The sequence below is a fragment of the Anabas testudineus genome, chromosome 1 (assembly GCF_900324465.2).
Source record: "Anabas testudineus chromosome 1, fAnaTes1.2, whole genome shotgun sequence".
NCBI classification, from domain to species: Eukaryota; Metazoa; Chordata; class Actinopteri; order Anabantiformes; family Anabantidae; genus Anabas; species Anabas testudineus.
The window spans coordinates 14,617,493-14,629,545 of NC_046610.1; the positions used below are offsets into that span (position 1 = coordinate 14,617,493).

The 12,053-nt window shown below is 40.8% G+C and overlaps 1 protein-coding gene across 2 annotated transcripts; it reads left to right on the plus strand.

The window, feature by feature from the left end:
• Positions 1-4,876: 4,876 nt before the first annotated feature.
• On the plus strand, positions 4,877-11,317 carry lyl1 (LYL1 basic helix-loop-helix family member). 2 transcript variants are annotated; one of them, XM_026360365.1, is made up of 5 exons: positions 4,877-5,020; positions 5,169-5,390; positions 6,654-8,098; positions 9,905-10,002; positions 10,399-11,317. In XM_026360365.1, exons 3-5 carry the CDS (start codon positions 7,338-7,340, stop codon positions 10,923-10,925), a joined length of 1,386 nt encoding a protein of 461 aa, XP_026216150.1. In that variant the 5' UTR covers positions 4,877-5,020; positions 5,169-5,390; positions 6,654-7,337; the 3' UTR covers positions 10,926-11,317. The 2 variants fall into 2 exon arrangements, with proteins under 2 accessions (XP_026216150.1, XP_026216149.1); XM_026360364.1 differs by having other exon boundaries at positions 4,877-5,390.
• The last annotated feature ends 736 nt before the right edge of the window (positions 11,318-12,053 follow it).

Consider the following 12,053-nt stretch of genomic DNA (forward strand, 5'->3'; position numbering starts at 1 on the left):
TTTGACTTGTAGTTCAATGCTGAGTCCTGATGAAGTGGATCAAGCAAAGTGTTGCTTGGTACCCGATTCGAGGCTAGCTGTGCAAACCCATCCTCATGTTTTGCCCTGACTCTTCGCCATAAACTGAAACTCCTCTTGTCTTTGTTTGTAGCTGGATGGCTGGTCTCCAGGACAATCAGGAAAAATAAACAGAGTGGAGATCTATCGCTGCAGAGGAGAAGAGAGAGCGCCCGTCTCGGCCAGCGCTCGTAGCATTGTTTGTCACTTTCTCCATGAAATGCACTGTGAATATTGCCTCAAACAATTAGGTTCCAGTGATCCCTATCACCCAGCACACAATAGTGTTTACATGGTGTGGAGGAAATGTGGCCATGGAGCCCACTTTAGGGAGTGTGTGTGTGTGTTTTCTTGGACCTGTGCATGTATGTGAGTATGTGCTCATTGTATGTTTATATGATTTTTACTACTTTCCTATAAGCTTCACTGTGAGAGTGAATATTGGTGTAGCATAAGAACCTTGCTTTTGAAAAAGCAAAACTTGTGTTATCCTCTCCAACGTATATGTACATACACAGAATACAAACGTTTACATATACATACGTTTAAATCACAATCAATAAAATCAACCTTGCTCAGATTAACACTATTATTCAATTTCCCATCACAGCCTTCCAATACCTATCATGATAGGTTGCTTACTGTGGCTAATGCTAAAAGTCATTTTAGCTCAGTCAATATGTAATATGCAATATCAACCTTTTCAGCAGGTAAATTTGGGTCCCTGGAGTTAAAAACCCTTTAAAATGGTTCTGTGACATAATTTGGTTGAAAAAAATCCAAAGATCATGTCTCACAGGACTCTTCCTAACCTGTCTCCAGCATGGGATCCAGACATTTGTGGTTTTGATCCATGGTAACCGCACCATCTCTACCATAAAAAATGCAGAGGGTTAGACATGGGTACCAGCAAAACGACCATCTCTGTTTTTAATGTAAAGGTCAGTTCAGGACCCATGAACCCAGTTCACATCTAATGACATAAGTACAATCCAAATGTAACAACTGATTGGATTAGCATTATTGTCTATTAACAGAACTTCCAGCTGTTACTGACCAGTCCTTGTTGGTGGTAAAGTGGTTTGCACACACAAACAACTATTTACCTGCATTGCTGGGAACTTTTTGGATCAAAAAAGTTCAACCATTGACTCCTTTCTTCACCCTTTCTTCTTTCCTCCAGTAGCTTTTTTTAAAACTCTCTCAAAGACAGAATACGGCACCAACTTATGAAGTTATCTCCATTGGATCACCAGGTTTCAAACAAAGTCAGCACAGAAGGAAACCACTGGGCGGCCTGTTATCACACAATAGCAATCTATCTTCAAAAACTAGTAATAAGTTACATTATTGCTGCATAAATGCTGCAGCTCCTCCCTTTGTGTGTTGTTTTTGTTAGTTTTGTTGTCTTGTTGTCTTCGTCTAACTCGTGTTGTGAGCTTTTCTGAGGTGAAGGGCAGAAGTGAACTTACTGGGATCTTTCTGAGCTCTTGGGTCTGTGAGAGGAGTTTTGGTGACATTCTCAGGAGGCACACGTCTTAATATTTCTTAACCAGCACTAAACAAGTAAATTATGTAAACAAGTACAAGACGTATCGGACAAACTGACAGTTTGACCTAATGAAGGTACTGAATGAGACGTCAGACGAGATCCAAAGTTATTTAGATTTACCCTGAATGTTTGCAACACGTTTTGACAACCAGTCCTGTGTATTTCCAGACGTACAGTCAAGGAATGGATGTGTGTATGAATGTGGCATGACAGGAAAAGTCATTGAGTTACAAACACGAATCTCTACCAAATTTCATCCCACAGTCATGAAAAGTAAACAGTAGATAAAAAGTCACGTCATCACCACAGACTTCATACAAGGACCACAAAAGTTATTCTAAAATGTCGGTGTTTGAGCAGTGCACATGTTTTTTTAAATCCTTAAATTAAAAACAGTGTACACTTGAGGCTCATTCTGATTGTTTCATTTAATTTCTATTGTGGCAGAATACAAACTCACACTGTGTCACCATCAAAACATCCAACACATGGACCTGCCTGTATAACTGTTAAACTCAGATTCTATTTGGTTCCTGAAATACAGTTTAACACCTGGTACTTTCTATAGACCACAAGGTTTTCATTTTCCACTCGTCACCTACACATGCTCACTGACTGAGCAAGGAGATCAATATTGTTGCTGCAGGTGCACACACACTCACTCACTCGCACACGCGTGTGTGTATTAGGACTGGTTTGCACTAATAAACACACAGAAAATCGCTCATGCATAAAGGCTCCCCCATCGATACTGAGTTGATTGAGAGGGGTATTTTGAGGGAGCCATGGGAGGAGGGTGTGACAGCCCAGCTCTGAGATTAAAACAATCCTCTCTTGATTTCTTCCTCACTCAAGGGAAAAGCGGAAGCTGTCTGTTTCTATTATTACTGCCCGTTTACTGTTTGCTCGCACAGGACCTTACATGAGAGTCAACGATTTGTCTTCTCTGTCTTCTCTCTCTTCTGCTCAGAGAGCTATGACAGTCTGATACAGTACGTCAGGCTTTTACAGTAGGAGGGGGGAAACCCAAAATGCACACAGATCAGTTGTCAGCAGCTCACAGGCTTTACTCTGAATTATTGAACTAATTGGAGTTAATGTGAATGGATCATTTTCCTACCTTTCTTTGCGTACATTTTGTTTAGCAGACAATAATCTCGCTTCATTCGACGTAGCGTATCATTTGTTCAGCTGTATGTTGGATTCTTCTGGTTAGTTCGACAAACTGTGAAACCAGTGGTAGACAGGCAATTTTCATATTTTCATGTCTGAGGCATGGCTGCCTCCTGAATCCACCACGGTATAAAGCTGCCAACACCAAAAAAAAAAAAAAAAAAGAAAGAGCACACACACACACACACACACACACACACACACACACACACACACACACACACACACACACACACACACACACACACACACACACAAAAGGAAAACACACACAGTCACATACTGCATAACAATCAATTACATTATATTCAATGTATAATCAAATAAGTCAGTGTATTAAACATTTCTTTCACTGTACATAGCAACATGACAAATAGACAAAAGTGACTTTGAATCCAACCCATAATGTTAAAGCCAATAAAGTGAAAGGACATGTTTTAATTGTTCTGTTGATTCTGTTCTGCTGATTTCAGAGCCACAAACAACTTAACTGGCTTTAGAGCCCTTTTCATTTTCTGTTACTGTGTATTTTAAATCAAACTCTAAATTAACATCTTTAAAGAACCACAACTATACTGATCAACTTACTTTTAACAGGAGCACATAAAGAACAGGAAAACGTATTCCCAAAGGATTTCTCTCTGTCCCTTGTGTAGCTTTTTATAAGCTACAGGCAAATTCATGCAGCATCTGCAGGCACAGCGGTGCCACTACAACGTTATTCTAGCTCACAGAGTGTGATCAACTGGAACCACAGCTGCCTGACGCAAAAGAGTGTGACCAGACCAATAGATGACACTGTTTGCACTCTGACTTTACAAAGACTATTGTTAATATCAGCAAACTTAGAGCCCGGGGAAATTATTGTACATAATGTAAGGTGATGATGATGGTGGTCGTGATGACTCCGGTGAAATTAACAATAATGGCGAGGATGATGACGGTGACGATGATGACAGATTTAGTGAGCAGTATAGTTCAGCTAGCTGCTTTCTTTCCCAGGACCCCGAAGGTCATGTAACTGTAAAGCTTTTATAATGTTTGTGTTTCAGTCTAAGAAGGAAGTGACAGAGGGAATAGAAGAGGTGCCGACCCTGAGGTTCAGACAGACACAGACACAGATAGAAGTGAATAGAAGAGAGATGGTTTTAGGAAGGAAGTTTGCACTTGGATAGGAAAGTTACCACGATGACAACGGACTGGACATCAGTGACACAGGTGTACTCTGATGTCATGACAGAAAAGCTTCATTTGTGTTTGCATAATGATGCTACAAATATACTGGTGGAGGGAAAACTGCAACCAGTTTTATTAGTTAAGCATTTTAAATTGTTAGTTTACTGCTTATAGTTTATATAGTGTTCAGTATGATCTTTGACAAAGAAAGATATGATACCTCCCATTCTTCTTCTTCTGTGATCAGCTCCTTTATTACATCAATTTGTCTCAAATCAGGTGAATAAAGTAAATGTTCTAAATAAACATGCTTTTGTACCTACACCTTTCTTATGATCCACAAACTTCATTAACAGACATTTCTAAACAAAGACACTGCAGTGGGTGATTCCCCGAGTGGCCGTGTTATTTGTGCGCACATTAATTGTATGTGTGTGTACACACGTGTGTACAAAGGAGCACAAGCATGTGTGTGAAACACATGGACATCTGTTTATTATATCGTGACATACTGTATCATAGTCCAGCTGCAGATGTTTTCTTGGAAACAGTCCAAGTTCCTTCAAAGTCTGGGACTGACCAGTCCACCGTGATGAGTGTGTGCGCACATGTACATCGGCACGAACCTGCTTTTGTGTCTGTGTTAGCGACATGCTATGAAAAGCGTGTGTCTCCATGAGTGTGTATGTGTGTTGATATTGGTGATGGTGGAGGGGGAGGAGGGGAGGGGTGGAGGTTCCTTATCTACAGGCCACAGGCAGCTTTTGAGGCTCTTATCAGCAGCCACCATATTGTACTAGCACATCCTCTTGTCCAGCAGGGAGCGGAAAACTCTCCTTGCAACATGGTTCCCTCTCTTTACCTCACTCCCTTTCTCCCCCCCCCCCCCCCCCCCCTCCCCTCCTCCCCTCCTCTTCCTTGCTCTCTCCCATCTCACATTTGCCAGTACCAGAGCTCTCTGACTGGCAACTGACTAGAGCATTGTGAGTTCTTGGCGAAGAGAGCGAGAGACAGACAGGACAGGACAGGACAGGACAGTGAAGAAGAGAAAGAGTGAGAGAGGTGAGAATCTATATATCACATATGCCTCTCCACGCTTTGAGCGTATTTTTGTTCAAAGGAGCAACTTCACAACAAAACACGTTTGGTGGGACTGTCTCATTCTGACTCCTTGTGTTTTTTTTTTTTGTTGGTGATTAATTCACCTAAGTATGAAAAGTGTTTGAGTGGTGTCAGACAGACAGCCCCGGTTTTGGTCTGAGGGGCTGACAGACAGGGACAGAGGCTGCACTGGAGTGTGAGCGACCTGAAGGAGGAGGAGCAGGAGGAGGTTAAACGCTAAGGAGACAACATGTGCGTTCACAGATCACTTGAACTCTGACGGATTTAACATGACAGACAGACGAGACACACTGGATGTCCTAATGCATCTGTGAGTATGTCTTAATGTTTAATTTCATTCTTTCTACAGTTTCTGTAACATGAACGGTGTAACTCCGTATCCGAAAAGTATTAGATAGAGGTTTCTTCTATACATAGTATATAATGCACATAATGTCTGTTTTTACATTTAGTAAAATATTGTAGTGATACATTAAAATCTATTGATAGTAGTTGTAGTAGTATTCTGGTAAATAGTATGAAGACAGGAATCAATTATAGAATTATATTAGATCACAAACTGCTCCTCTAAATGATCAGATATATATTTTACCAGTCTACTCGTTGACATTTATGTGTAAATATATTTTGTATATTACTATAACATAATATTAATTTAATATGCAAATTTGACAGAAAGTACAGACAACAGTGTTGGACAACGGTGAAATATAGTGCAAGGAAATCTAAAGTCTAATTTTACCTACATTTTTATAATTGCTTATCTTTAATGAAATATTATCAGCTTATCCCATTTTTAAAAACCTTTTATTTTAATAATTGACAGAAACCTTTAGCTCATTTTGCATGTCCGGAAATCCAGACTTATCTAGACAAAGCATTAAACGCTATATGCACACAGTAAAATATATATGCAAATAATAAAATATTTTGGGAATCATAACAATTTGTTTCTTGCCAAACACAGTAAAAAATAATTAAAATTTTGTGCAGCTAATTAGGCTTTCAGAAAAAAAAACGAATAAACAAATAAATAAAATAAAGCGTAGCGCTGAGTTTCACGACTGGGAAACTAAATATTAATAATAATATATCATGTAACGCTACTTCCGCATACACAGTACAGTAGTTCTCTACGGGTTCTTTTAACTAAGATATACCAACCAAAAATATAAAACTGCTGCAATTTTAGTTGGAAAATACCTGTGTCACCCCTACACATCACTGCGAAAAACAGAACTGTCTAAAAATATAGTCATGACCACTAGAAAAGACAAAACAGGAACAATATCTATTGCAAAACCGGAGAAATCATAAGAGTTTTGCGCCTTGCTTAGCAGAGTACAAACTATATCACACTACTTGAAGTAGTAAAGTGAATTCACTTCATGTGCAGCATTTTAACATTAGAGCTGCAGCACGAGCTGAATCTGTAGGTTTCCATTTAGATTCAATATTCCCTCATTACATTTTAGCACAAAGTGCTTCCATGTCATTTGAGCACATTTTTATATGTTATTGCCTTTACTACATTCTAATATATCCTGAGTGCCCTTTTTCTTTTGTTCAATAGAATCTTTGATATGAATCCAATCTTCACCGGTCTGGGACGTCTCGAATGCTTAAAAGGATTTTGACTCACATCCTTAAAAATACACAAAGACAGACAGATAGACGGACAGACTCATTAAGAGCAGTCACTGGAGACTCATTCAAAACCTAGACTCTGCTGCTCAGGATGTACTGCGAGAAAAATACAGACAACAAAAGCTCCACACTGCAGCCACAGACTACAGCACAGTAGCAAGTAGTTTTTCATCCATGACTGCAACGCGCAGGCATGAGGGACTGAATTCACCTTCGCTCACATTCCAGATACAGTTAAAATTACACAACAGCCAGCGGAAATAGGGGTGATGGGTAAAAAGCCTGGATCGTAGCAACATGTAGTCTGGACTGACTCTGACGCTGGCAACAATACGAGCAACTGATGGATTTCAAGCTGGCTGCAGGAAAATTGACATTTGTAGTGAGGTAGAGCAGCAACGTGCTGCGCAAAGTGGAAGGAAGAAAGAGGAAATAACAGGGTATAAGACGCTTCTATGCAAACAACGTATACATTTAAAGGGCTCTGTTAGTCTAGCAGCAGAAGGTACACATGAACATATTAGTTACTCTCATACACATATAAAGACACACTGACAGTGGGCAGCGGAGACAAACAGCAGCTCAGGACTCCCCCTGAGACTTCACCAACATGATGGAAAAGCTGAACCCCAACGGCCCACCTGGCTCATCCCCAGACCTACCTTGCCCCTCGTCCACCTCTCCATCTACCACCTCCCCATCCTGTGCTGCCGTAGAGCAGCACAGTCCTCCCCAGAACCAGACTTTAGCTTCATCGGAGGCTATCGGCAGCCTACCTCGTGCTAACAAGGCAGGTCACAAGGGACTCACAGACGTCACTGCTGCTGGTTCCATTCAGTCCACAATCACTACAACAACGGAGTTAACCCATCACCGCGCCGATGCAGCTGCTGCACCTGAAGCAACCATCACGGAGGTCAAGGACGAGCAGGAGGAGAAGCAAGGAGGACGAGAAACCACCACCACACCCCCTGCTGCGTCTGCCAACAGGTCCCCGACGCTTTCCTCTCCACCTCCACTCCTCCCCGCACCAGCCAAGACCTCCTCCCCGTGCCCTCTACCGACTCCAACCTCCACGCCATCCTTTCAGTCATCCTCATCATCCTCTCCTCTTCCTCCCCACATTCCAGTCATCAGCCTCGGACACAGTAAGCCCCCTCTGCCTCTACCCAACACTCCTTTAACTGCCCTCCATCCTATTCCAAACCTCCTACACCGACCCCACGGGGACCTTTGCCGCAGTCAGCTGACCTGCTTGGCCGTGGCCAGTCCTGGAGGCCCTGGAGCTCCTGGAGGTCCCGGTGTCCCTACAGTTCCCTCTTCAGCGACCCTGATACCTCAACAGTACCTGCCAGTACACTCCTTCACCAGGTGAGGTTTTGCTGATTCTGGTGTTAGTGTGTCCCAACAGTTTACTGTTTACTGTTACCTCCTAAATTAAGTGACACAGCAGGTGAGCAGAGAACTGTTCCCATGAGATGTGCTGAGATGTGGCGACCCATAAAACAAAAACAAAGGAAACCAACCAGATGTAGTAGTAGCTTAAATTAACCACTCTGAAAGCAAAACTAACAACTTGGATAAACAAATAGTTTCATTAACAAATAACAAACAATCTTCAGCCTCCACTGACCACATCACATAATGATTTTACTTTATGATCTACCATCATTCAGGGAAATAGAAGCATTTTATCCAAACCATGGACAATTTGAGTCAGGTGTTGTCTTTAACCACAGGACACAGGCAGTTTGGCTTGGAGGTGAATGTGAATCGGATTTCAGTATAATCCAATGAACGTGCAGGCTCATGGTCAACTCACAGTCAAGATGTTCAGACGAGTGCAGGTGATTTGGCCGGAAAAGCTTCCTCTGCTATTTTAGCTTCATTTAAGCCAAATCCTCGCTTCTTTCTCTTTAGAATTTGGTTTCTTTTAAATAAATAAAATGCTATGTAAGATAATCTACATTTGTAGTGACCACATTTTTATTTCACAGCAAATTAAACCTATTTGCTTTACTAGGTTCACATTACAGACACCTTCTTGCCGTTTTTTTTTTTACTAGGACATAGACAAATCACCTTAAACACAAATCACAGATAAAATAAATACTAAGCATAGTGTCCATATTTGATTGAGAAGTTGTGTGGTAAATTTGGCTAATCCTGGGTCAGCTTGTCTCCTTTGAAGTGGTCCTGACCCCAAGTCAGGTAATCACCACATTAATACACAGTACTGATGGTGTTTTCCAATGTTCATATAGTGCAGTGTAAGCACTCTGATTATTAGTATCATCTGAGGAAGCTTCTTCTGCTTCTTTGGATGATACTAGTAAACTAACGATAATGTGGCTCCACTGGTCAGAATGCCAAGTTTCTGTTTCATATGTAACTTTAACTGCTGGGATTTCATGACTTCCCATTTTGATTGATAGTGATCGTAGTGCATGCTTATGTGTAAGACGCGCCTATGAGAGAGCCTCACATTTCATATTGCTAGATTTACTCATCAGTACATTTGCTTAATGAACCTGTCTTGCATTATTGAATTAATGCTTTTTGTCTGATCACTGAAAATAAATAATAAATAAATAAGTATATATATGTATATATATATATATATATATATATATATATATATATATATATATATATATATATATGTATATATATATGTATATATATATATATCTATATATATCTATCTATATATATATATATATATATATATTTATTATATGTGTGTGTGTGTGTGTATCTCACAGTGTTACAGAAGGTCATGTAAAAACTACGATTTCTTTCACAGTGGCTACGTCTTTGTTTTGTTTGTTACAGGAAGCATTGATGCATTTCATTCCCCTAAAGAAGAATCAGCTAGTAACCAGACTTAATGAGCCTAAGCTAAAACTCTGCATGCACACTTAATCAATGCCACAAGTAAAATCACACCTCAGTTAATAGCTTCCTCTTCTTCCATCTTGCTGCTCTCTCAATTTGTCCTGTTTCACTATTATTTAGGAAATGAGATGCTGGAATGACCTAATACGTTTGTAATCTTTAAAAAAATCTTTAGCTGCATTTGAATCTAGGTAGATTTTGATTCCAATTGTCAAAATGTTACATTTTCATATATTTTGCCTTTTTTATTTTATTATTATTTTTTTTTTTTACCCCCAGCTCTTACCTAGGTCCGTCAGGAGGAAACTATGGTGTCATCAACAACAGCCGGATCAAGAGAAGGCCCTCATCACACTTTGAGATGGAGATCAATGAATGTGAGTTCCTGTGCATGAAAATACACAATTATATTGTTTACAACTATTAAATACAACGGCCAACAACAGTTGCACGTCTGAAAAATTTACTGGATGAATTGTTTCCCCAAACATGTCGAGTGATTCATGATTAAAGTTTTATTTTAAGAACAAGGTTGGAAATGTGTTGTCTCCCTGTACTTTTCTTCTTCTATAGTTTTCAGCCTCAAACTCACTAATTCCTTCTGAACATGTAAATAATAAAAAATGTGCCATAAATGTAAGTTTACATAAATGAAGTTCTAAATAATTCCCTAAAACAATTGTGAGTATGTTGAAGTCTATTTTCACAAGTGAATTTGTAATGGTAAATAAATGGTCATACACAATCACACAGTTTACATATGTGTCTGACAGGCCCTCCTCAGAAACTTGCTCGCCGTGTCTTCACCAACAGCCGTGAGCGCTGGCGACAGCAGAACGTCAACGGGGCTTTCTCCGAGCTGAGAAAACTCATTCCCACTCACCCGCCTGACAAGAAGCTGAGCAAGAATGAAATTCTCCGCCTGGCTGTGAAGTACATCAACTTCCTAGTCACTCTGCTCAATGACCAGGCCCAGGATAAGAGCAGGGACTCAGCTGATGACGAGGCTGAGGATGAGGGTATGGCAGCAAGGCTGGACAGCAACAAACTGATCCCTCTTTTTCAGCCTCACGCCGCGCCGCCGTCTTCAGCCCGTCCCGCCTTGGCAACTGCTCGCAGAGACAGAGACTCAACTGACTCAGTCATTGCCCTGGCTAATTCCCCAGCAACATCCAGTTGCTATGGTGACACGGACAGTGAGGAAAGCTTTGGGGCTAAGACCTCGTTAGTGACCCATGGTATTCTGGGAAAGGTCAAGGGTCAGATAAGGATGGTGGCAGCTACAAACGATGAGCGGTGACACCAAGAAACAGCAAACAGCGAGGCGCGCAGCCACTAGGAGTTTGAATGTCACACTGACGGAGAGGACAGGATTACACCATCATCACATGACTTCAAAAGGGTCTCCTCAGTCACCCAGGGCTCAAAGATCAACTCAAGTAGTGTGAATACGTAAGAGAAGCGTTTGTGGTGATTATATTTTGTAGTTTCACACTGTCTTTATGTTTTTTTTCCAGTGATGTGCAAACACTGAGCGTGTGTTTTAGTAAAATAATGCAACGTTAAGAGGCACGAAACATCGCAGATGAGCTGTTCGTGCTGTCAGAGAAGTAGGGCTGATGGTTCCACCCTGACATTGTGACACACTTGTACCAGACAGAAATAAAGCGTGTTTGAGTTTGCTGTTCCTTATTTGACATCCTCTTATTGCGCTCCAAAGACTGCTCTTGGTCAGCACGATTTCTCAACACATCCAAATGTTTTGCTGCTCTCAGCTCAGGGAACACTGAAGGGGTTTAGTTTGTAGTATTACAATAGAGAGGAGCTATACAATCTAAAACAGGCAATGCAGTTACAGCAGGTTAGGCTTATGAAAACACCAATGATGTTTTTAAAAACTTGTTTAAAACAACGGCACGCACAGAACTCATACGTCCATATTTTCATAACTCAACACAAAACATGTATAACCACATATTACACGAGCTGAATAGCAAAAGCCAAATGTGTTTGTTTGTGTTGCCAACCGGGATGACAGATTGATAGCAGTTCACTATTAACACTAGCCAGAAGTCAAAAAAATAAAAACAGTGGGTGATGTGACACTTTCAAGCCGGATGCAATGAATTCCAACACTGGAAAACTGTTTAATTAAATTATTATTATTATTGTTATCCCATGAACTTGTGCGGGTTTCCCAGTGCAGCACATTTTTTGGAGGGGAAGCCGAGGGGTGTCGTGCGTTGAAGACTTGTCCCACTGTGTGTGCACAAGCGATGAGGTGGATGTGGTGAAGAACCAGCAAAAAGATTTATGTAACAGCAACTACAGTAGGTGTGTGGTTGTGTGTTAGGAAGGTCGAGGTGGATGTGGCATGTGGTTATGAAATGGGGTTCAGCGTGTTGGGGGTTAAATTAAAAAAGTTGAG